The sequence below is a fragment of the Acipenser ruthenus genome, chromosome 18 (assembly GCF_902713425.1).
Source record: "Acipenser ruthenus chromosome 18, fAciRut3.2 maternal haplotype, whole genome shotgun sequence".
NCBI lineage: Eukaryota > Metazoa > Chordata > Actinopteri > Acipenseriformes > Acipenseridae > Acipenser > Acipenser ruthenus.
The window spans coordinates 12659288-12686091 of record NC_081206.1 but is presented as its reverse complement, the minus strand read 5'-3'; the positions used below and the strand labels follow the sequence as shown (position 1 = coordinate 12686091).

The following is a 26804-nucleotide window of genomic DNA, read 5'->3' as shown; positions in this document are numbered from 1 at the left end:
AGTGGAGGGGGAGATGTGTTCGTTTGTTAAGGTGTGTGAGAGTGGCGGGGGCGGGGGCGGGGGCGGGGGCGGGGGGGGGGGGGGGGGTCGGTCGGGGTTGATTCATCTCTTGCCCCAGTCGGTTATTGTATACAGCTGATACAGTTATTGTATAATCAGCTATATGATAGACAAATCCCATCTGAGATATCGCTCTTTTCCCAACCCAGTTCTCAGTTGTCCTCTAACAGCCGGTTGTGCTGAATTGTCCTCTCTGTGCTGCAGCTCTGCAGAGGCAGTGAAAGCAGGCATGGCTCTGACAGAGCACAAACGGGAATGGGGCTGAATGCATCTCTTTAAGCAAAGTGAGTTTGGATGGAGCAGATGAATCCATGCAGAACCGAGCGGGTGAAACATTTACACTGTAAACACAAATACAAATAAAAACCACATTGGATTTTACTAAGTTACCTGAAAATGTTCTCTTTCTTATTAGGATGTTGCATTCCTTTTTTCCCAGCGTGTTTCCTCAGTTTGTATCTTGATGCATTGTAAGCCACTTTGATAGAATTGTCAATGTGCAAATCAGTGTGAGAATGTGATCAATACAATCGAAGAAACGGGGCTCCCCTTTCTGAATGCCTGCCTGTGTGTCCACAGAGATCGTGGATGGCAACGCGAAGATGACCCTGGGAATGATCTGGACCATCATCCTCCGCTTTGCTATTCAGGACATCTCCGTCGAGGGTAGGTCTGATTCTCCCCAGCTTTCCAATATCTATGCTTCTGAACATAACCTAATTTACTGCACAATCAAGGGGGCGCCATCTGGGGCTTGTTAGTTTTCCAGGCACTTACTAAATGCCGTAATAAATCATTCACCTGTTCATTGTACCATAGGTTTGGCCCCTTTCAGTTTATGAGTGGTTTGGGCCCAGCTGAGCTGATGACAGTCAGTGATAGAGTGGGGCGCCGGACCGGTATTCAGAACAACAGGAAAGCATTTAGATGGGCCCGGCACGCGCTCTGTTTTCAGATGGGCCCGGCACGCGCTCTGTTTTCAGATGGGCCCGGCACGCGCTCTGTTTTCAGATGGGCTGTGTTTTCAGATGGGCCAGGCACGCGCTCTGTTTTCAGATGGGCCCGGCACACGCTCTGTTTTCAGATGGGCTGTGATTTCAGATGGGCCCGGCACATGCTCTGTTTTCAGATGGGCCCGGCACGCGCTCTGTTTTCAGATGGGCTGTGTTTTCAGATGGGCCAGGCACGCGCTCTGTTTTCAGATGGGCTGTGTTTTCAGATGGGCCAGGCACGCGCTCTGTTTTCAGATGGGCCCGGCACGCGCTCTGTTTTCAGATGGGCTGTGATTTCAGATGGGCCCGGCACGTGCTCTGTTTGTTTCTTTTGTAAAATATTTCTCAAGTGCTCATTCATAGGCTGCTAGCTCTTTTGAAATTGGGCAGAGACTGTGCTGGATGGGGATGGCAGTTCTTCTGTAGGGAACACAGACCCATACCTGCTGTCAGGACTGCAGAGCCCAGTATAAAGCTGCCTGAGGTCAATCGGGAAGCAGCTTCATTCCAAGTAATCACTGTAATGGACTGAGACAGCTTTTAGTTGCAGAAAGACATTTTTTAAGTGAAGGTCCTTGAAAAGACATTTTGTAAATAGGGTGATGTGTTCTTGTTGAGGTTGTAAGCTGTATGATGCAGTCGCGCTCTGATGCATACATGTGGATGTGCTGCAGTTGTGGAGGCACAGTACTAGGTGCTCTAAAGAGTGTTTCTATTAAAACATACAGATTTAGGTTGAAATGTAGGTCTCTGTGGCAAAGTGGTGAGTGAATACAGGTGAGTGCAGTGTAGAGCGAATATAAAAGACAGACAATGATTTCCAGGTGCAAGGGTGTTTTATTGATGTAATTAACAATGTCCAGAGCCTTATGGCAAACACCTGTAAATAATAATGATGGAGTGATACAGCGGTGTGTATCACTCGGTATTTGTAATTCCCCGGGTTTGACCCGTAACCAAAAAGTCCAGTTTTACACACCAACACTAAACACAAAACACAAACACAGTTCTCTGTGATAGTGAATACATGCAAGTGGTGTAACACAGTTCTCCGTGAAATGCAGGGGTGAAAGTGATGTCCGGGTTTATGCTGGCTTTCGCTACAGCTCCGGATCGTGCAACTTGTAGTCTCTTAAAAACAGACGACAGTTAACAAAACACTAACAAACACAAGATAAAACTCACGGTTCACGAAACAGCACACAGACTCCTTGTAGGTTTTTAGCTCTAACCATTTACCAAGGAACAGATCACGTCAGCTATGACACCTATTTATATCCTCGCTCATGATCCCTAGTTTAACAAGCGCATCCGCTCCTCCAATCCTCAGATGCCACACCGTTTACCGTCTGGGTCACTGAGTTTGGATACCGTAGCTGCACCCCTTTCCTAAATGACCAACTTCCACCTACCCTACGAAATAAATTGTCGTGCCATTTATTTAAGGGTACTCTGTTCCCGTTACACAGTGCCCTCACAGGTCGAGAAGGAGATCTAACACCAAGCACCATTCGATCTCTGTCACAGTCTCACAGACTAGACCATTTCTCCTTTTCTTTTTTTTTCTTTTCAGTTAACAAGGTTAAAAGTGTAATGCATTTTTAATAATAATAATTATTATTTATTATTATTATTATTATTATTATTATTATTATTATTATTATTATTATTATTATTATTATTATTCCATTATGTGTGTTTTTTTTTTTTTACTCAGTTATGAACCTGTTCTCAATATTGAACAAGAAATGCTAAATATTTCCAGGACTCTAGTTCCTGCTGCAGTCTACTGGCATTTTCTATCTGAACGTTAATCATTGAACACTCTTTTTATAGTGCTGTTGTTGTTTAATTGGTTAACCATAAAATTGTAAAATCTAGAAAACTGTTTTAAACATAAATGTTGTCTGAATCTTTATTAACCTACAGACATACATCACATTGTTTTAATAACACTTTTTATGACCTACCGTTAAATTCATTCATATAATAGACTCTTTTTGTTATTATCAATTATTGTTTAATTATAGTGGCTAACTTCACCTTCACTACCCTTTTTACAAAGGCTTATTTCTGAAAAACAATTAATGCTGTTTTGGTCCTTTTATTGAATTGACTACAAGCCTCCCGTTTTGAAATTCAGAAATTCACATGCCAGTATAGGAGATATCACCAAAACAAGAGTGACAGATTAAGAACCTGTCTGCCAGTGGATATCTCCAGTTCATTACTGTGTTCTGTCCATAGTGAAAGTCGCCCTCCTGAATTCATGATGCTGTACACACACTGTGCTACACCATATCTATTTAACCTTTTTAAATTTCACCAAATAGCCCTGGAGTGGAACAGTCCACCAGTACTGCACTAAGTACTATACTGGATTGAATTTAGACATTTTTGAGGTATCTGACATTGTGACCAAATCTCTGTCTGTATGTGTGCTTGTTCACTGTTTTGTGTAACAGATATAACTGTAGCTGGCTTTTCTTCTGGCTGACTGTACGCACGTAGCACCCCCACACGCAAGACAGTCGCAGATCCACATTGATGTTGATATACATAGAATCGTGGGTTATATCTTGTGGTTCTGAATGAGAGATCACATATCTGTACAGATCCGATTAGCTATCGGCTAAATAGAGACTGGAATACGTTTTGTAAAGACGTGGACTTGATGAGAATAGAGAGCATGTTTGGGAGGGGGAGTGTAACATTTTCCACCATCACAGTGGGAACAAAAGCTGTTTTTTTTTCCAGATCTGTGTAAACCGTGAACCTTTGTGCATTACTGTTAATTGATCTAGCTGTGGTTTGTTACTGTTAATTTGGTCTCACCCAGTCCTCTTTCCCCCTCCACCCAGAGACCTCAGCCAAAGAAGGCCTGCTGCTGTGGTGCCAGCGAAAGACAGCGCCCTACAAGAATGTCAACATACAGAACTTCCATATAAGGTAAAAGTGTGACTGTGTGTCTGTCTGTCTGCGTGTGTGTTGGTGGGGGTGGGGGGGGGGTGGGGGTGCACGGGTGTGTGTGTGTGTGTGTGTTTGTCTGGGGGGTGGGTGAGTGTCAGCCTGTTAATGCAAGTGTGTGGTATAGCACACTCAAGGGGGCATTTTCTTATCTCTTTATGGAAGACATTCCCACAAACTCGAAGAGCCTACTGTGGGGTAACACATCCATGGCTTCCTACAAAATTAAACCTAAAAGTGAAAAATTAAAATGTTTGGGAAGAAATTTAGGTCCAACTAAATCTGTCTAGGGATAACCATTGATTTAATGAAAACTCTTATGCCAAGTAGGGTTAGTTTTGGGTAAAGTTGAAAAATATTGATCTGGGTTTCTAGGGAAGTAAAAGATGCCTCATACACTAGGAGTTGCTGTGGTGATACTGCTGGGTGAGAGTGAGGTGCATCTTTCTGTGAATTGATTTGATGTTCATCTTCCCAGTCTCAGGGACTTGATTTGTATTTGCAGTAAACAGAATCCTTGCTGTCCTCAAGTTTTTCAATTCTCTCTCTCTCTCTCTCTCTCTCTCTCTCTCTCTCTCTCTCTCTTCCCTCCCCCCCCCCCCCCCCCCAGCTGGAAGGATGGCCTGGGATTCTGCGCTCTCATTCACAGACACCGCCCAGAGCTCATAGACTACGGCAAACTGCGCAAGGTAAGGGCCAGGACCCAGACCTGGAGAGCTTTACCTGAATCTCGTGTCTGTCTTCTGTTCACCTGCCCATATAGAGGTGGATAGGATACTGGTCAACGCTTCTTAAACTGGTGCTTGCTGATTCAATAATTCCATGCCTCACTCCAAATATCTTGCATGCAGTTTTGAAAGACACAGCCCTATATTTTCATTAAAGAAAAAATAATCCGGTGGGGAGGCAGAAAGCGCTCTGTTTTACATGCCTTACTTTCAGGTAGACTGTTTCACTTCCTAGATAACTTCTCCTCAGCTGTCTTCGGCTTCAAAGCATGTCACTGGCTGCCAAGCATGTCAGTCATCCATGTACATACTGGGGGGGTGCTGGAGATCTCGTCACACTGAGAGCTTGAATTTTAGATTTACATCACTGACGGGGCAATGTACACTTGTTTATATTTCATTTCATTCCTGTCCTAATATGAATCCGTCCCAGCTCAGAGTTTCTTTCCCTCTGAGTGCAAATGCTGTCACAGGCCGTTGCATGCCGACTGTTCCTCCCTCCCTCCCTCCCTCAACACTACAGTTTAATAACAGGTTTGAGTGCTGATCTGAATCCACAGGGAAAAGCAGCATCTTTCATAGAGGTGTCCTGACCCTGACCCCTCTAGCTGGGCCTGTCCTTGATACCTAAACCTGACCCCTCTAGCTGGGCCTGTCCTTGATACATGACCCTGACCCCTCTAACAGGGCCTGTCCTTGATACCTGACCCTGACCCCTCTAGCTGGGCCTGTCCTTGATACCTGACCCTGACCCCTCCAGCTGGGCCTGTTCTTTGATACCTGACCCCTCTAACAGGGCCTGTCCTTGATACCTGACCCTGACCCCTCTAGCTGGCCCTGTCCTTGATACCTGACCCCTCTAGCTGGGCCTGTCCTTGATACATGACCCTGACCCCTCTAGCAGGGCCTGTCCTTGATACCTGACCCCTCCAGCTGGGCCTGTTCTTTGATACCTGACCCCTCTAGCAGGGCCTGTCCTTGATACCTAACCCTGACCCCTCTAGCTGGGCCTGTCCTTCATACCTGACCCTGACCCCTCTAGCTGGGCCTGTCCTTCATACCTGACCCTGACCCCTCTAGCTGGGCCTGTCCTTGATACCTGACCCCTCTAGCAGGGCCTGTCCTTGATACCTGACTTAACTGCTGATCTTATTAATTCTCAGTTTTCAGTGTTTTTTTTTTTTTTTTTAGTTGGTGTAACTTTTTTCTTTCTGAGAACCTGTAGAACTGTATTTTATGGGCACTTTTTAGTTTATTAACTGATTCTAGCTTGTAACATCCCCTAGTCAATCATAGCAGTGGCGTAGGTTTTCATTTGTTCAACAGTAGTTTTAATGATAACAGAATTGAATAGTTCACAAGAATAGATTGTGATTCATGAACTAACCATGAACAAAAAATAAACCAGTAAGCTAGCTGTAAACAGTTAAACAGAACTGACCACTGAAAAAGCATCAGACCAACTGTTCTGTATCAGAAGAGTAGCGGTTGTTCAATATAGTGTGCTAAAGCATGGCCTTAAAAGCACATATTAAAACCCTGGAGATATAACTTGCAAACATGTCTTCTCTCTAAGGTCTGCTGGTAAGCCAGAGCTTAACTATTAACCTGTCCCCCTGCAACACTCTGCCTCCAGTGGATGTAAGAAATATTACTTGGAACTATTGCTGTTGCTTGCATCCACTGTAACACTCTGTATGTAGAGGGAAGACATGTTTTGAGACCACAGGGGCGTTTTGAAATTCAGACTTTTTTAAAGTCAACAGAATGTATTGAATGAAACTGAGAAATGCTATTGAACCCCTGCAGTGGAACAAGACTATTGAATCAATGCATTGGTAAAGATAACTGTGATATTCCACACCCGTACCTAGTTGCTTTTCAAATTTCAAGAAAATCTTAAATGAAACAAAAGATAACGTAGTTGAGCACAGGCCTTGGCAATGTCGCTGTGATCTCTGCTGGATATTTGTGCTGATTCAGTGACCTCTGACCCCCCCCCCCCCCCCCCCCCCCCGGATCTCTCCAGGATGACCCCATGACCAACCTGAACACAGCCTTCGATGTTGCTGAGAAGTACCTGGACATTCCTAAGATGTTGGATGCTGAGGGTAAGAGTGTGACCAGGGTTTTCCCTGCCTTTACAATAAACTTTAGTCACTGGAGAAATTCAGTCGTCGCTACTGGTACAAAACTCCAGTCCGGGGGGTGGGGCCGGACGACGACTCTGTATTTTGCCCGTCCACTTTTTTGCTCTGTGTATATGCACTGTTATTCTGTGTTTTGTTATGCCTTGGCATTCAAACGGTTTAAAATGAAATAAGTGACTCAAATGCCTTCATCTAGACAATGTGGGGAAGCTATAAAAAAAGGCCAACAGGATGCTCGGATATGTAGTGAAATTAAATCAAGAAAAATAATGTTAAAACTTTACAATGCATTAGTAAGACCTCATCTAGAATATTGTGTTCAGTTCTGGTCACCTCGCTACAAAAAGGATATTGCTGCTCTAGAAAGAGTGCAAAGAAGAGCAACCAGAATTATCCCGGGTTTAAAAGGCATGTCGTATGCAGACAGACTAAAATAATTGAATCCATTCAGTCTTGAACAAAGAAGATTACGCGGTGATCTGATTCAAGCATTCAGAATTCTAAAAGGTATTGACAATGTTGACCCAGGGGACTTTTTCGACCTGAAAAAAGAAACAAGGACCAGGGGTCACAAATGGAGATTAGATAAAGGGGCATTCAGAACAGAAAATAGGAGGCACTTTTTTACACAGAGAATTGTGAGGGTCTGGCACCAACTCCCCAGTAATGTTGTTGAAGCTGACACTCTGGGATCCTTCAAGAAGCTGCTTAATGAAATTCTGGGATCAATAAGCTACTAACAACCAAACAAGCAAGATGGGCCGAATGGCCTCCTCTCGTTTTGTAAACTTTATGTTCTAAATACTTTTAGTGTCATTAACTTGAACGAAACAGTTTGTTATTATCTAAAAAAGGCATGAATTGTCGACTGATGGGAGCTATCAATTAGGCGTTGCACTTGGTGGGGTTTTTTTGTGTTAAAGAAAGATTTGGTGACGTTGGTGTTTCTTTCTTATGTTCTTAAAGTGGCATTCAGATGACGCCAGAAGGCCGACATTGATAAAAAAAAAGAAAGAAATTAAAAAATACACTGCACCTTTACACAAACATTGGTTTGACCCGTGCTCCGCACTATAGTAATATCGAGCTATATCTAACATTTATCAGCGCTATGAATGCAATAGAAGCCAAAGTTAGTGGAGGTTGCAACAACAAAAAAATTCTATTTAGGCTAGATAGTTGTTAGCTTGGTTTGTTTTTATTCTCTTAATTCAATTCTATTCATTTGAAGACAGAAGAGATTTTGCTTTTATATACACAAATTAAATTAAATGTTTCAAAGTCTGAATTCGGATTGTTCTTCTTGGCAAGGCAATGTGCAGGTATTGACGATGGCTCTGTACACGGCTCTATAGCTCTTGCTTAAGTCGTCATTTTGCACTGCCGTCTTTTGTTAAATTCTTTTACAAAATCTCGACAGCCTTTTGGAAATGCAGTATTTCTTTCGTGCGATGCAATAATATTTTCTGAATCAGACAAACCATGGGAATCGAGATTTCCAGTATGTCAAGCGTTGCTGTTTCATTTCTTTTGTCCAACGCATTTCTTTTTTTTTTTTTTCTGCGCTGGGTTGCATTGCCCCTGTAATTCCAAGTCTGCATATTTTTAGGTTCTTGAACATGATCACTGGCACACTTAAGAGTAATTTTCCCAGTGACATTTTTTAGAAAGTGCGAACTGTCTGCCTCATAATTTGACTGTCTGCTGTGCGTGTTTCCCAAGACAGAGATAAAAAAGAAACCACTGAGATCTGCAGAGCGCTTGTAGTAACATTTCAAATTCTTCCATTTGAGATTAATTAATACAAAAATAAAATAAAATCCCTAGAAAATTAAAAGCATCATTGTAGCTGTTTAAGCTACAAACAGATGATGCATATTTTTAAAAAATGAAACAAACTAACATACAAACAGAAGCAGTCATAACTAGTGACTACTGGACTAATTTTTTTTTTGTCACTTTCAAAAAACATTCATAATTGACGAGCGACAGCGAAAACACTGAGCGTGACGGGAGAGGGGTCCATATTTGAGGAATATTTGAAAGTGAAGTCACAGTTTACCAAGGGGTGTTGCTGCTGTGTATCCATCTACCCTGAACATTCTAAACTGCTTGATAAGAGGCAGCGACATCTAGTTTTATACTTGTGCATTGCGAGCAATGCAAAAAGAAGCATCGTACCGGTGTCGCAGGAAACTGGTAGACCGGGAAACAAGTCGATCTCGCCTTTTTACTGTGCATGCACAGGTTTCTGACTTGAAAGGGAGGTTTCGCCGAGTCGCTTTTCTATCGGGACTTTTTATCACCCAGGCTGTATCGATTTGTGGATAATTGCTGGTTTTGTTTTAATATTGCTTAGATAAAATTGTAAAGTATTAAACTGCCGCATGCAGACAGGGTGAGCAGTAGGTGCAGCATGCAGACAGGGTGAGCAGTAGGTGCAGCATGCAGACAGGGTGAGCAGTAGGTGTAGCATGCTGACAGGGTGTGCAGTAGGTGCAGCATGCTGACGGGGTGTGCAGTAGGTGCAGCATGCTGACGGGGTGTGCAGTAGGTGCAGCATGCTGACGGGGTGAGCAGTAGGTGCAGCATGCTGACGGGGTGTGCAGTAGGTGCAGCATGCTGACGGGGTGTGCAGTAGGTGCAGCATGCTGACGGGGTGTGCAGTAGGTGCAGCATGCTGACGGGGTGTGCAGTAGGTGCAGCATGCTGACGGGGTGTGCAGTAGGTGCAGCATGCTGACGGGGTGTGCAGTAGGTGCAGCATGCTGACGGGGTGTGCAGTAGGTGCAGCATGCTGACAGGGTGTGCAGTAGGTGCAGCATGCTGACAGGGTCTGCAGTAGGTGCAGCATGCTGACAGGGTCTGCAGTAGGTGCAGCATGCTGACGGGGTGAGCAGTAGGTGCAGCATGCTGACGGGGTGTGCAGTAGGTGCAGCATGCTGACGGGGTGTGCAGTAGGTGCAGCATGCTGACGGGGTGTGCAGTAGGTGCAGCATGCTGACAGGGTGTGCAGTAGGTGCAGCATGCTGACAGGGTCTGCAGTAGGTGCAGCATGCTGACAGGGTGTGCAGTAGGTGCAGCATGCTGACAGGGTGTGCAGTAGGTGCAGCATGCTGACAGGGTGTGCAGTAGGTGCAGCATGCTGACGGTGTGCAGTAGGTGCAGCATGCTGACAGGGTGAGCAGTAGGTGTAGCATGCTGACAGGGTGTGCAGCATGCTGACGGGGTGTGCAGTAGGTGCAGCATGCTGACGGGTTGAGCAGTAGGTGCAGCATGCTGACGGGGTGAGCAGTAGGTGCAGCATGCAGACAGGGTGTGCAGTAGGTGCAGCATGCTGACGGGGTGTGCAGTAGGTGCAGCATGCTGACGGGGTGTGCAGTAGGTGCAGCATGCTGACGGGGTGTGCAGTAGGTGCAGCATGCTGACGGGGTGTGCAGTAGGTGCAGCATGCTGACGGGGTGTGCAGTAGGTGCAGCATGCTGACGGGGTGTGCAGTAGGTGCAGCATGCTGACGGGGTGTGCAGTAGGTGCAGCATGCTGACAGGGTGTGCAGTAGGTGCAGCATGCTGACAGGGTGTGCAGTAGGTGCAGCATGCTGACAGGGTGTGCAGTAGGTGCAGCATGCTGACAGGGTGTGCAGTAGGTGCAGCATGCTGACAGGGTGTGCAGTAGGTGCAGCATGCTGACAGTGTGTGCAGCATGCTGAAAGGGTGAGCAGTAGGTGCAGCATGCTGACGGGGTGTGCAGTAGGTGCAGCATGCTGACAGGGTGTGCAGTAGGTGCAGCATGCTGACAGTGTGTGCAGCATGCTGAAAGGGTGAGCAGTAGGTGCAGCATGCTGACGGGGTGTGCAGTAGGTGCAGCATGCTGACGGGGTGTGCAGTAGGTGCAGCATGCTGACGGGGTGAGCAGTAGGTGCAGCATGCTGACGGGGTGAGCAGTAGGTGCAGCATGCTGACGGGGTGTGCAGTAGGTGCAGCATGCTGACGGGGTGTGCAGTAGGTGCAGCATGCTGACGGGGTGTGCAGTAGGTGCAGCATGCTGACGGGGTGTGCAGTAGGTGCAGCATGCTGACGGGGTGTGCAGTAGGTGCAGCATGCTGACGGGGTGTGCAGTAGGGTTCATTGTAAAATCTATTAAACTGCAGAATGCTGACAGCTTTTTATGTGTGTGACATGGAGATGCTTCACAAAGTATGTTTTAATTAGAATTAAAACAATTTTAATGTGACAGTATTACATTTAATGCCAATAATATCCGTTGAATATATCTTCTCTATTGTGCTCATTTAATCATTTTAGTTACCTTGACACCTGTTTGCAAAACAGAAGTGGTAAACACTTGCACCACAGTTTAGTAATACAACAAACAAAGCATGGTGAAAACGTTCAAAAGAATGGAAACAATCGTAAGAAGCATAGTGCATTCTGGGACCTCTGGGTTCAACTGTGCACTTTAGTTATTTAACTTAAACGTTGGTTCTTTATTTACTCAAGCATTGTATATTTATTTAATGCACAAGCTCAAAAACAGCACTTTACTACATACAGATGTAGTCAAAAGTTGACATACCCCATGGAAATTTTAATTTTTAGAAATCTCTTAAAGAATTTTAGGAAAAATCTTTTGTAGCAAAAGTTTTACTTTTGTGGTGAGGAAAAAAAAGTTACAAGAAATAGATGTCTACAATCATTTATTTCAGCAATTTTTTTTGCTAAACTCCAAAAATGCTAATTCAAAAGTATTCATACCCTGACAAGGAAAATAACATTAATGTCTAGTTGAGGCACCTTTAGCAATAGCAACCTCTTTTAAATGATTAGGGTCAGTGAGCTTTTTGCTTGGCCAGAAAGAATCACACACAGAGACAGTACTGGGGTTGAGACTGAGACGCAATTGCTGCACTCACTGTAAATGAAGCAAATAAAAAATTGAAACAAAAACAGCACACGGCACTTGACGCCAAAATGAACAGACAGATAACCAAAATGAACAGACACTAACACACAGGGACGACGTAGCAATTTCTTCTCCTTCTCCTTCTGCTTCTCCCTCTCCCCTCCTGTTCCTTCACCCTGAACACACAACCCCAGAGTGAGTAAAACATGCATCTATATATGCTGTTGTGCCAGGATTCAATTACTAATTACTTATTCATTTGAATCCCAGCACGTGAACTGATTTGTGCAATACCGTGCTCACATATTATTACATACTTTATCTGCATGTGAAGTAATTGTGCAATTCCTGTGCCTAAATACAACTATATATTTTAAATCACTCGTGCTACACAGACCCATTTATATCCCATGCACCAATATCTATACACTAACATTAACACACCACACGCAACATATAACACACAAATACACACAGGGGCGGGGCACATTGCCACAGGGACTCATCCACAAAAGCAAAACTTTTGCTACAAAATTTTCTAGAAATTATACATTATAGTGGTCAAAATTGAGGTAGGGTGACGTATCGCTCCAGATCAATCTGAACCCCTTGCACATCTACATCATGTTGAATCAGTCCTAGCTGGCCAAACGAGAGGAGGCCATTCAGCCCATCTTGCTCGTTTTGGTTGTTAGTAGCAGTAACATTACTGGGGAGTTGGTTCCAGACCCTCAATTCTCTGTGTAAAAAAGTGCCTCCTATTTTCTGTTCTGAATCCCCCTTTATCTAATCTCCATTTATGACCCCTGGTCCTTGTTTCTTTTTTCAGGTCAAAGAAGTCCCCTGGGTTGACATTGTCTATACCTTTTAGGATTTTGAATGTTTGAATCAGATCGCCGCATAGTCTTCTTTGTTCAAGACTGAATAGATTCAATTCTTTTAGCCTGCCTTTTAAACCCGGGATAATTCTGGTTGCTCTTCTTTGCACTCTTTCTAGAGCAGCAATATCCTTTTTGTAACGAGGTGACCCGAACTGAACACAATATTCTAGGTGAGGTCTTACTAATGCATTGTAGAGTTTTGACATTACTTCCCTTGATTTAAATTCAACACTTCTCACAATATATCCGAGCATTTTGTTGGCCTTTTTTATATTTCTGAGTCAACATAAACTCCTAGGTCTTCTTCATAGATTCCCTTCTTCAATTTCAGTATCTCCCATATGATATTTATAATGCACATGTTTAATGCCTGCATGCAATACTTTACACTTTTCTCTATTAAATTTCATTTGCCATGTGTCTGCCCAATTCTGAATGCTGTCTAGATCATTTTGAATGACCTTTGCTGCTTCAACGGTGTTTGCCACTCCTCCTATTTTTGTGTCGTCTGCAAATTTAATGAGTTTACTTACTATACCAGAATCTAAATCATTAATGTAGATTAGGAGTAGCAGAAGGCCTAATACTGATCCCTGTGGTACACTACTGGTTACCTCACTCCATTTTGAGGTTTCTCCTCTAATCAGTACTTTCTGTTTTCTACCTGTTAACCACTCCCTAATCCATGTGCATGCATTTCCTTGAATCCCTACTGCATTCAGTTTGAGAATTAATCTTTTATGTGGGACTTTGTCAAAAGCTTTCTGGAAATCTAAATAAACCATGTTGTATGCTTTGCAGTTATCCGTTTTCAATGTTGCATCCTCAAAAAAGTCAAGTAGGTTAGTTAAACACGATCTCCCTTTCCTAAAACCATGCTGGCTGTCTCCCAGGATATTGTTACCATATAGGTAATTTTCCATTTTGGATCTTATTATAGTTTCCATAAGTTTACATGTAATAGAAGTCAGGCTTATTGGTCTGTAGTTACCTGGTTCGATTTTGTCTCGATTTTTGTGGATCGGTATTACATTTGCTATTTTCCAGTCTGTCGGTACAACCCCTGTGTCAAGAGACTGTTGCATGATCTTGGTTAGCGGTTTGTAAATAACTTCTTTCATTTCTTTGAGTACTATTGGGAGGATCTCATCTGGCCCAGGTGATTTGTTTATTTTAAGAGCTCCTAGTCCCTTTAACACTTCTGCCTCTGTTATGCTAAAGTTATTTAAAATTGGATAGGAACAGGTCGACATGTTCCTATCCAATTTTACTTGGTCTAACAATAAAAATACATATTTTTATTTGCTTTATTGACCACAAACAAAATGATTGACAGGTAGGCTGTGTTGAGGGAGACAGTGCTGAAGAATCCAGTCGCTTATTCACCAACACAAACACTCATTGCAAGTGGATTCAACTGTACAGGGTTTTTTTTTTTATAAATGAAAACCCAAACTTATTGGTCCTTGTTTTTGGCAGTCCCAGATCCGTTCTCTAGCTACCGCATGCAGTATTTTAACAACCATTGAGACGCCGGAATAAACGAAGTTCAAGAAGCTTGGTAACATGCAAACTCAAGCTGTGCAGCAAAATTGCAATGAGTATTCTTTACACTTTACATGTAAATAGCATGCATAATTCAGATTAGAATCACCCAGAATGCAGTTCATGTTTTTTCTGTGTATAATCACCCAGTCTGCATCTTATTTGCAGCACTGCACAGTATGACAGGAATGATATTGTTTTTGGTTTTTAAGAGGAAGTGTTTGTCATACTGGCAATAATGTGTTCCTGTTTTCAACCACATAGCTATTCCAGATCTAAATGAGAACCCCCAGCACCCAATCTGCTTTTTCTTATACCTCAAGCTTACCACAGGGTATTTGCACATCATTTTGTAGCTTTCCTGTGGTTTTCATCTGGTTATACTAAGCGTTTTTATGTTGGTTTATTATACTTGTTGATTTATACTTGTTGTAAAACACAATGCTATGCATATTCAAATAGTAATTTTGAATGATTTTTTGTTTTTGAAAATAACTAACAGCGCTTTGGTTCTGCAGTCTTCATTAATTTCCCAATGAACCCTCCCTTTTTAAATGGAGAAATGCTCTCATGTGCAGTAATGGTGCTATCTACCAATCCCCTGTGACCCTGACGCTCGCTCTTCTAAAAAGACACTTCGGCAATTTAGAACAGAAGAGCAGCTCCTCAGCCCCGAGTTGCTCACCTGGTAACGGCACAGCTGTGTGCAGAGCCGGGGAGTCATACAGCCAGGGGAGCGTCACCTGGTAACAGCACAGCTGTGTGCGGAGCCGGGGAGTCATACAGCCAGGGGAGCGTCACCTGGTAACAGCACAGCTGTGTGCAGAGCTGGGGAGTCATACAGTCAGGGGAGCGTCACCTGGTAACAGCACAGCTGTGGGCGGAGCCGGGGAGTCGTACAGCCAGGGGAGCGTCACCTGGTAACAGCACAGCTGTGTGCAGAGCCGGGGAGTCGTACAGCCAGGGGAGCGTCACCTGGTAACAGCACAGCTGTGTGCAGAGCCGGGGAGTCGTACAGCCAGGGGAGTGTCATCTGGTATCAGCACAGCTGTGTGCAGAGCTGGGGAGTCATACAGCCAGGGGAGCGCGTTCTGCAATGGCTGTGGCGCTACCGTGGATTAGAGGCGCATAAAACCGGCAGGGACAGCTTCTCCTGACCCTGCTACAGTGGCCAGATGCCGAGTGACCTTAAGCGGACACCTGCAGGGCTGGCCTTTGTACTTCAGGGGCCGGCAGCTCACCAACATCAACTAACAAGCTTGTGGGTGTAGGGAGGCAATAGGCTTGGTGTGGGGTCGGAGGACACCCACTGACCTGCAGTTCTGAGCTGCTGTGGGGAATTACTGCAGTGAGGGCGCGTAATGGTGGATTCTAAATTGGGAGGGAGGACATTTATAATAGAAAGGCAAAACTCTGGTGAAAGACCACCATATAAAGTGGTGGAGAAACAACAAACATTAAACAAAAAATAAATATGAACATGTCATTTGAAACTACAGCACTTCCTCCTCAGTACCTTATTGGGGTCTTATCATCCCCTTTTAACCTGCCGCCTCTTTCTCTTGACAGACATCGTTGGCACGGTCCGCCCAGACGAGAAGGCCATCATGACCTACGTCTCCAGCTTCTATCACGCCTTCTCCGGCGCCCAGAAGGTATCCAAGATGCTCTGCTCTCTCCCAGCAGCCCCTTTCTCTATCTCTCTCATTCTTGCTCTGTCTCTCCCTTTCTCTTGATTTCTAATGGTCTCGTTCCTCCCTCCAGCTCTGAATTCCTTCCCTACAGGGCTCTCAGAGTGGGCCTTTCTGCCAGCTGCATGATGGGAAAATTCTACTTCCTCTAGACTGGGAAAAGCAGTCTCCAGTTTCACTGCCCTGCCCCCACCATCCACCCATAACCAGCAAACCAAGCTTTAGGCAGGAGTGCATATTCATGTGTACAGTATCTGTGAGGATGTGAAGGATTCATGGAGGGCCTGTTCCTTCTGTAGGTATGAGATTGTTGGGTTTGAAGAGAAGTAATGTCATGCAAACGCTGGTTTTGGTTTAAACAATTTGGATGTAATATGATGTTTTCAGCATGAAACTGCAATCATTTCCTTAGTAGTCTAAGAGTTTGGACAGAAAGTTGCATACAGTAGCAAGTAGTTTAGCTCACTCTAAATCAAGTCTTTTGTTGATAAAGCAAAAAGCAAAGTTGCTGTATTAAAGATTTTTGTGCTTGGAAAGAGAGAGAGCGAGATTTGAAGTGCTGAGAATGCCTTATCTTTTGGTGTCTAATTGCAAAGCTGAAATAAAAAAAAAAACCTGCTGTTACAATATTGGGGGGAGAAATAATACTGCAGTTTGTGTGGCAGGAAATACTCCCATTGTATAGCAGTTTCAGCCATTCCATAGTGCAACATTTTTTTTCACAAAAAAAGGATAATCCAGGGCATGTTTTTAAAGTGTTTTATTCCAGTGTTTAATCATCTTTTTAATGAACTTCTATTTTTTTGGAAAGGAGAAAAAGAGCTGTTAATTTCACCAAGATCAAATATTGTAATGATCTGAACCTGGGGATCCCAAGCTGGGGGCCGAAGGATGGTTTCAGTTCTCATGACCCTGACTAAGCAATGCTCCCTAGACCAGGGCTCGGTCATCCCATAATGTGTATGTATGACCCAGACCAGGGCTCAGTCATTCCGTAATGTGCATGTATGACCCAGACCAGGGCTCAGTCATTCCGTAATGTACATGCATGACCCACACCAGGGCTCAGTCATTCCGTAATGTACATGCATGACCCACACCAGGGCTCAGTCATTCCGTAATGTACATGCATGACCCACACCAGGGCTAAGTCATTCCGTAATGTATATGCATGACCCACACCAGGGCTCAGTCATCCTTTTAATGCAGGGTTTCCCAATCCTGGTCGTGGGGACCCCCTGTGGCTGCTGGTTTTCATTCCAACTGAGCTCTCAATTACTTAATTGAACCCTTAATTGAACTATTCATATCTTAATTAGACCTTTTAAATTGTTTTCAGCTTTTAAACAGTTGGAGATTTCAAGTTTAATGATACAATTTTATAAGTAACTTGAAATCGGCAACTTTTTAGGAGCTGAGAACAATTAAAGGTCTAATGAAGTAATAATGAGCTTAATTAGACCTTTAATTGTTCTTGGGATTATTTCCAGCGCAACGTGGACTTCAGCAGTATGTACCATTATAGAACAAAAGGGAGAATAAAGTAGACAGTTATATGAATGTGCTTAATAATTACAACATACATTTTTTAAATTAAAAATAATAAATGCAGGATTTCTGCCAATGTGTTTTTTGTGGGGGTAAAATTTTTATTTTCTCCCAATAACCCACACTGCCCCCGCTTACCTTTACAGGCAGGTTTATGTTTTTTACAATTAAAACCACTTCTTTTCAATCGCTTTAACTGCTGTTTTCAAAATATTCTTCATTAGACTTTTTGGTCTAATGGTTGGCATTTTTGTGTATGTGACCTGCCTTGGAATCCTTATATAATGTATTATTGTGATTTGGCTTTGTATTGTACAGTGCTTTGTATGAAAGGCGTTATATAAATTACATTTGATTTGATGTTGCATTTGCAGTCTGCCAGTGTACAACTGAGTACAGTAGTAATGGAGCGGTTTCTCAAATGTCCTGAGCTCTATTAATCCAGCAGGGAGCTTGCATTGACTCTTATTAACATCACATGTCTACACAAATGTATAATGAGGTCAAACGAAGTTAAAAACGTTGAATGTGCTTCTCTGTGTTATTGTTTGAGCAATCCTAAAATTAATGGTGTAGCACATCCCTGATTTATTTATTTTTTTTTGTTTGTTTTTTGTTTCCAAAATCATTTCACTCCCCTCAACTCTTACTCTGAGAACATTGTAACAATAATCTATTCTAGTGTGATTTTTAAACCAAGATAAAGGCTTTGGTTTAGACTGAAGCACACTGTGTTGTCTGTTTTTCAGATGGCAAAACAAAGCAGTTCAAATACTCCCACTTGAATTCTTATTGGATACAGGATCAGGAAATGCTGACAGTGTTCCTCTTTGCCCAAACCGCATGGAGTTGTTATAGTGAAAGTTAGTAAGCGTTGATTCTCTGTAAAGGACAGTTTATCACTAGTTTGGGCGATTTTACTAGTTGTTGTCCACGTGTGTTTTTAAATGTCATAGTTACATTTATAAATGATACAAATCGTGGCAACTTCAGATTGTTTTTAAAAATATGGAGTGGATTAAATGCCAATTTCTATTTTAATGCTGTGCAAGGTGGGTATTCGCTTAGTTGGTAAGACACCCTCCCCTCTGCTCCTTCCCCAGTGACACTTGTACCAGGAGACTGGAGACTGGTTCATCCCCTCTGCTCCCTCCTCCATGCTTGTTGTTGTACTATCTTTCTGACCTCACTATTACTCTATGTATTTTCCTCCCCCTCCTGGTCACAGATATTATTAGCACACTGCGCGCTGATGAGAAGGCCCTCATGACCTCTTGTTACTGCCACGCCTTTTCAGGTGCGCAGGAGGTAAGGTTCCCCTTCCTCAGGGCTACACAGAGCCAGGCACAGATGCAGAGAGATGGACGCGTACACACAGAGACACACAGGCACAGAGAGAAACTCAGACACACAAGCATAGAGACCGAGAGACACACACACACACACACACACACACATCTCCACAGTAAGTGTAAGCAACTTCATTTTATATATATATATATAATATATATATATATATATATATATATATATATATATATATAATATATATATAATATATATATAAAATAATATTGCATTCCTAAATAAAATCTTCATTGCTATAAATGAGCTGGTAAGAAACCAGTAAATATGCTTTCCAATTCCCATTTCTTGCTGGTCTCCAGCTAAACAGCAGTTGCTGGGATAAGAACATAAGAAAGTTTATAAACCAGAGGAGGCCATTCGGTCCATCTTGCTTGTTTGGTTGTTAGTAGCTTACTGATCCCAGAATCTCATCAAGCAGCTTCTTGAAGGATCCCAGGGTGTCGGCTTCAACAACATTTACTGGGATACTTGCAATGTCAAGACCTCCCACATATTTCACGCATTCTGTACCTGAGTTTGAGATGTCAGAGTTGCTTACAGATCCCCCCTGTATGAATGCATGAGATTACAACGCATATGGGTCAGGCGTTCCCCTGGTAAATGCTTAGCATAACCAGGGGGGAAAAACTGCAAATGTACAGCGAAACAATACTGTGGTAAAAAAAAATGTGCCCATTGGGAAAATGTAGGCCAATTTCATTTAATCTCTGCCTGAATGTGAAATGGTGTGCGAGAGGGTTCGGGTTAGGAATGGCGTGAGATAGGGTTAGGGTTAGGAATAGTGTGTTTGTTACACTGAGTCAGGTAGACTAATGGCATGACTGAGCAGCAGGGATCAGTGTTACACTGAGTCAGATAGACTAATGGCATGACTGAGCAGCAGGGATCAGTGTTACACTGAGTCAGATAGACTAATGGCATGACTGAGCAGCAGGGTTCAGTGTTACACTGAGTCAGATAGACTAATGGCATGACTGAGCAACAGGGATCAGTGTTGCTCATGTGTTTTGAATATTGTATTGGTTGCTGTACAATACAAGCGAATATCCACCCCACCAGCAAATCAGCTTGTATCCTACACAGCATTCATATACATATAATATATATATATATAAATTATACATACATATACTGAGTGTACAAAACATTAGGAACACCTTCCTAATATTGAGTTGCACCCGCTTTTGCCCTCAGAACAGCCTCAATTTGTCGGGGCATGGACTCTACAAGGTGTTGAAAGCGTTCCACAGGGATGCTGGCCCATGTTGACTCTAATGCTTCCCACAGTTGTGTCAAGTTGGCTGGTAGTGGATCTCTACTCCGAATAGCTCGTTCCATCTCATCCCACAGATGCTCAATTGGATTGAGATCTGGTGACTGGGCAGGCCACTGCAGTAAGCTGAATTCACTGTCATGTTCGTGGAACCATTCCTGGACAATCCTAGCCTTGTGGCATGGGGCATTATCCTGCTGAAAAAATCCATTAGCAGATGGATACACTGCTGCCATGAAGGGATGCACCTGATTGACAATGATGTTCAGATATCCTGTGGCATTCAAACGTTGCTCCACTTTTATCAAGGGGCCCAATGTATGCCATGAAAACACACCCCACACCATCACACCACCACCACCAGCCTGCAATGTTGACACGCAGTATGATGGATGCATGTACTCATGTGGTTTTCTCCATACCCTAGTCCTCCCATCAGCGTGAAACAGCAGGAACCGGGATTCATCAGACCAGGCAATGTTTTTCCAGTATTCTAGTGTCCAGTGTTTTCGTTCCTTAGCCCACTGCAACCGGAGTATTCTTGTGTTTTGCTGAAAGAAGTGGAACTCTGTTAGGTCGTCGGCTGCCATACCCCATTCGTGTCAAGGTACGACGAGTTGTGCACTCTTTTATGGGTCTTTTGGCACCAATGTTGTACTGGACTGTCAGTTGACTAACTGTAGCCCGTCTGTTGCTCTGCACAATTCGTGTCAGCCTCCTTTGGCCTCTTTCATCTGGATGTTGGCTGGATGTCCTTTGGGTGGTGGACCAGCGTGAAAAACCCAGCAGTGTCGCAGTTCTTGACCCACTCAAACCGGCACACCTGGCACCTACTCCCATACCCCGTTCAAAGGGACTTACTGTATTATTTATTATTTGTTTATTTAGCAGACACCTTTATCCAAGGCGACTTACAGAGACCTAGGGTGTGAACTATGCATCAGCTGCAGAGTCACTTACAATTACATCTCACCCGAAAGACGGAGCACAAGGAGGTTAAGTGACTTGCTCAGGGTCACACAATGAGTCAGTGGCTGAGGTGGAATTTGAACCGGGGACCTCCTGGTTACAAGCCCTTTTCTTTAACCACTGGACCACACAGCCTCCTATACTGTAAATCTTTTGTCTTGCCCATTTACCCTCTGAATGGCACACATACACAATCTATGTCTCACTTGTGTCAAGGCTTAAAAATCCTTCTTTAACCTGTCTCTCCTTCATCTACACTGATTGAAGTGGATTTAACAGGTTACATCAATAAGGGATCATAGCTTTCACCTGGATTCACCTTGTCAGTCTATTTCATGGAAAGAGCAGGTGTTCTTAATGTTTTGTACACTCAGTGTGTGTGTGTGTGTGTGTGTGATATATATATTAGTGTATAACATATATTTAAATGGGAGGAATAATCAAACCATATAGCTAATTCATGTCATTTCCATGTGCTACAAGCTGTCTGAGTCAAAGACATTTTAGATTGCTGTATCACATGACTATCAGGGTGTACTACTGTGTGTGTGTTATATGATCACATTTTACAGTAAATTAAAAATGGAACTAAAATTGACGCCAGGGTTGGCTGTTTCCTCTATACCTCTAGTATTGTAGAGCTCTGAGCGCTCCTCCCTGACTCTCCCCACCTCAGGTCAGCCTCGACCTCCTCTACGCCTCCCTTCTCATGTGAGTGTGGAGGGTCTGTCTACTTGTGTGTGTGTTTTTCTTCTACACTATTGCCTGGCACGCAGTTTGGTTGCTTCTGTCCGCACTGCACCCCCCTCAGCTCCTCTCTACTCCTGCACTGCCTGGATTGGTAGATTTTGTCTTCTCACTGGGAGCTCTTGTATGTGTTTGGGTTGCTGTTTTAGGAAGCGCTTTCATTGAAGAGGATGTAGCTTCAAATGTCCGCCTCTTATTTAGTCACTGTTTTAGCATTGATGATGCTCACATGATGACCAGTTCTAACGTTCTGTTTGTCTGCCATTTGACCTATGCCATGTTGTCTTTATATTGGTGCAGCACCATCTATTGCACAGCTTGTGTATTTCTGCCAAATCAAAAGGAAACTTGAGTTAAAGTGGTAGATCACTGGATGGCGCCGGCTCTCATCACTTCTATAAGACACTTCAGCTGTTCTAGCTACATTACCAATATCTATGGCAGGCAACCTGAAGTGAAGGGAGCCGCCCCAGCTCAGATGAGAGCATCTTCAGTATTCAAGTAATTTCAGAAAATGACATTTGAAGCTGCTGAATGGATTTTATTATACATAGTAGTATTAGTTATTAGCAGTTCTAATAATTTTAATCAGAAATTGAACTTCTGTATACATTTAATGAAATGTACATGCCTTTCTTAGTTAAGCTTTCATTTAATTGTGTTCTGAGAAATAGAATATTTCCATAGATTCTATTTTAAATGTCTTTCCTCTAACTTCTAAAACTGAAAACAAAGTAAAAACACCCATCAAAGTAAAAATTACTTGACAGACATAATGCAAATACTAAACCGTAAATCAATATTGTCATCCTTCAAAAAAAAAGTGTGTGTGTGTTTTATATATATATATATATATACAGCTCTGGAAAAAGTTAAGAGACCACTGCAAAATTATCAGTTTCTCTGGTTTTACTATTTATAGGTATGTGTTTGGGTAAAATGAACATTTTTGTTTTATTCTATAAACTACTGACAACATTTCTCCCAAATTCCAAATAAAAATATTGTCATTTAGAGCATTTATTTGCAGAAAATGACAACTGGTCAAAATAACAAAAAAGATGCAGTGTTGTCAGACCTCGTATAATGCAAAGAAAATAAGTTCATATTCATTTTTAAACAACACAATACTAATGTTTTAACTTAGGAAGGGTTCAGAAATCAATATTTGGTGGAATAACCCTGATTTTCAAGCACAGCTTTCATGGGTCTTGGCATGCTCTGTGTGGCATGGAGCATTGTCCTGCTGGAAAAACCAATCCTCAGAGTTGGGGAACATTGTCAGAGCAGAAGGAAGCAAGTTTTCTTCCAGGACAACCTTGTACTTGGCTTGATTCATGCGTCCTTCACAAAGACAAATCTGCCCGATTCCAGCCTTGCTGAAGCACCCCCAGATGAGTCCAATTTTCAGCTTTGCCCAACACCTGGTCATCTAATGGTTAGACGGAGACATGGAGAGGCCTACAAGCCACAGTGTCTCGCACCCACTGTGAAATGTGGTGGAGGATCGGTGATGATCTGGGGGTGCTTCAGCAAGGCTGGAATCGGGCAGCTTTGGCATGAATCAAGCCAAGTACAAGGTTGTCCTGGAAGAAAACCTGCAAGACCCTGTCATGGCCAGCCCAATCTCCAGACCTGAACCCCATTGAAAACCTCTGGAATGTGATCAAGAGGAAGATGGATGGTCACAAGCCATCAAACGAAGCCGAGCTGCTTGAATTTTTGCGCCAGGAGTGGCATAAAGTCACCCAACATCAATGTGAAAGACTGGTGGAGAGCATGCCAAGACGTATGAAAGCTGTGCTTGAAAATCAGGGTTATTCCACCAAATATTGATTTCTGAACTCTTCCTAAGTTAAAACATTAGTATTGTGTTGTTTAAAAATGAATATGAACTTATTTTCTTTGCATTATTCGAGGTCTGACAACACTGCATCTTTTTTGTTATTTTGACCAGTTGTCATTTTCTGCAAATAAATGCTCTAAATGAATATTTTTATTTGGAATTTGGGAGAAATGTTGTCAGTAGTTTATAGAATAAAACAAAAATGTTCACTTTACCCAAACACATACCTATAAATAGTAAAACCAGAGAAACTGATAATTTTGCAGTGGTCTCTTAATTTTTTCTCAGGTACCACAAACTGAAACCATGTCACAGAAAGGGATCCCTGGAAAGGGCTAATGAGCAGGGAGTTCTTACAGAGCCATACATAAAGTAACGAGGAAGAACAGCATCAAAGAAGGTCAGCTTTAATGAAACTCAATAGCTGACTAAATCCTACCATTTTTAAAAAGGGAGATTAGGTTTAACAACACTGCTAGTGACCCAGCGTCTGTGGAATGTTTGACAGCATTCTGATTGCACTTCAAACCCATGAAGAGAGCCATGCCTGAGATGGTCCTCTTCTAAATCAACAGTCATTGAGGGGCTCAGTCAGTCCATCCACTGGACAGCCCTGATTTACAAAACTAAAAGGACTTGAAATCCTGAATATCAGCAGCTGGGGATGCATGGAGGTGCTTGTCTCCTATGTATAGTACATATGTCACACTCGCATTTTTACATGTAGCTCATCGTTTCATTTTGTAACTGCAGCTGTGGTAGCAGGAATTACCAATACAGAGTAAGTGAATCATGCTTGAGGGATGGCTTAGTACACATAGTCAGTGTTATCATGCTTAAGGGATTGCCATTTCAATGTGATGGACCATGGTACACTGGTCTGTAGGTGAGTATTGCTCACAATGTAAATCTCCCCGGTGTTCTAGTGGGTACAGCCAGTATCAGTGTTGCACCGTGTTTTCCTGTCGTACTAACTATTCCAGAAGCGTGCTGTGCTGTGTTTTTTATGGAAGGATGACAATAACAACAGGATTGTGTCTTGGCATGTTCTGGTAAGGTGAGGTTTGAACAGACCACAACAGGAATGCTGCTTTGCAGTTTGGTATCAGCCCCTTATTTGTTCCCAATGTTTTATTTTTCGCTAGCTCGTTTTTCTTTCCACAACAAAGGTAAATGTTACAGGTAAAAGGACCCCATCTTAGCCTCACTAAAAACTGCGAGGGCCCCTGGGGCCCTGTTTCCAGTGGCACAGGAAGTGAATGTGGAATGGCAGGTGGTTGTTGTGGTAGGATAGCAAAAATGTCTGGAAACCAAAACCATGTAGAAATACTGACAAACTTTAGTTCAGCAAGTCACAGAGTATAGCACTGCTGAGTCTTTATAGTTAACAGATAACCAAAACTATGCACAACACATGAAGAGACTTGCGAAGAAGCAGTCTCAGCTCCTGAGAGTTAAGGATGTTTTGAATGTTTGCATTTCCTTTAGGGAGACCCTGCATTGGGGGGTTCATCTAATGTATACTGTACAATAAACACGCACGTCAAACATATCCACAAATCTTGATCTTTAAGTCAAGCTAGACCACTGTTAGGAGTTGAATGTCAATGTGTTCATCTTACTTGCTACCACGCCTATTGAAATAGTCCTGTTTCATACGTAGGTACAATATACCATAAGGTTGGTGAAACACTGCCTAATAAAGCCATTGCTTTGAGCTGTAGCTGACCCCTGTGTTGGTCCCGTTCACAGGCAGAGACGGCAGCTAATCGGATCTGCAAGGTGCTGGCTGTCAACCAGGAGAACGAGCAGCTTATGGAGGACTATGAGAAGCTGGCTAGCGATGTGAGTGCAACTGTCCAGATTGGGGTCCCACATATATCCCACATACTGTAAATACGTAGACAAGTTTTTCTTATTGTCCTCACTGGAGATAAGATTTTATTTTTATTTTATTTTTTTACTGAATACTACCCTGCATAATTACTGTGGTAAACTTTTAGAAGGATACTTGCTGCCATTAATATTTTTCTAACTGTACTATATTGTACATTCTGTCCTCTGCCTACATGGTTATACTTGGTGATGTAATTGACCTATTTACTTTAGGAGTAGAACTATACTGTGAAGACATTGAGAGATAGTTGACAGACATTTTGAATACATGTATTAGTATTCCTTCTATTACACCACTGAGTGTTGTAGAGTAATGAATGGCCAGTCTCACTCGTCTCTGTAGCTGCTGGAGTGGATCCGCCGCACTGTCCCCTGGCTGGAGAACCGTGCCCCAGAGAACACAATGCAGGCCATGCAGCAGAAACTGGAGGACTTCCGTGACTACCGGCGCATGCACAAGCCCCCCAAGGTGCAGGAAAAGTGTCAGCTGGAGATCAACTTCAACACCCTGCAGACCAAGCTGAGGCTGAGCAACCGGCCCGCCTTCATGCCCTCCGAGGGGAGGATGGTCTCGGTAAGAGGAGGCCTTGCAGCCTGGAGTCAGGCTGTCTGTCACACTGCTCGCCCATTCCACAGCACGACTTGCTGAGGAATTTCAATCTAGCCTGTCTGTCACACTGCTCGCCCATTCCACAGCACGACTTGCTGAGGAATTTCAATCTAGGCTGTCTGTCACACCTTCCCTCTTCTCTCGCTCTCTCTCAGGACATCAACAATGCGTGGGGCGGGCTGGAGCATGCAGAGAAGGGCTACGAGGAGTGGCTGCTGAACGAGATCCGCAGACTCGAGAGACTCGACCACCTGGCTGAGAAATTTAGACAGAAAGCTGCCATCCACGAGGCCTGGACTGCGGGTAAGGGACACATACACAATCAATGAGGCCTGGACTGAGGGAGGGGAGAGGAGAGGTGGGTGAGGGAAAGCCTGGACAGAGCAGAGAATGGCCTCCCAGAGGAATATTTGACATTTTATGTACCATTTAGATTTCTGAATGTAGAAGACCAAATTGAGATACTTACTTACTACAGCTGTGTTCTGTTCAAGTTCAGAGTTGGTATTCTGCTGTGTTCTGTTCAAGTTCAGTTGTGGGTATTGTGCAAAAACAATGGGGAATCATCATTTGTGGTGTTGACCTTGACCACACCCCTAATCTGATGGTCGTGGTTTTTAGGTTTCCTGTTT

The 26804-nt window shown here is 43.2% G+C and overlaps 1 protein-coding gene across 4 annotated transcripts in view; it reads left to right on the top strand.

Moving 5' to 3' along the window:
* The window catches only part of LOC117419763 (alpha-actinin-1), a 78169-nt gene that overhangs the window by 38110 nt on the left and 13255 nt on the right, over positions 1–26804 (top strand). For all 4 annotated transcript variants that reach the window (XM_058991230.1, XM_058991232.1, XM_058991229.1 and 1 more), the window contains exons 4-11: positions 640–726; positions 3914–4001; positions 4630–4708; positions 6777–6858; positions 15794–15879; positions 25419–25511; positions 25906–26136; positions 26328–26475. In XM_058991230.1, coding sequence (XP_058847213.1) covers positions 640–726; positions 3914–4001; positions 4630–4708; positions 6777–6858; positions 15794–15879; positions 25419–25511; positions 25906–26136; positions 26328–26475 — 894 coding nt within the window. The remainder of the gene's footprint in view (positions 1–639; positions 727–3913; positions 4002–4629; positions 4709–6776; positions 6859–15793; positions 15880–25418; positions 25512–25905; positions 26137–26327; positions 26476–26804) is intronic.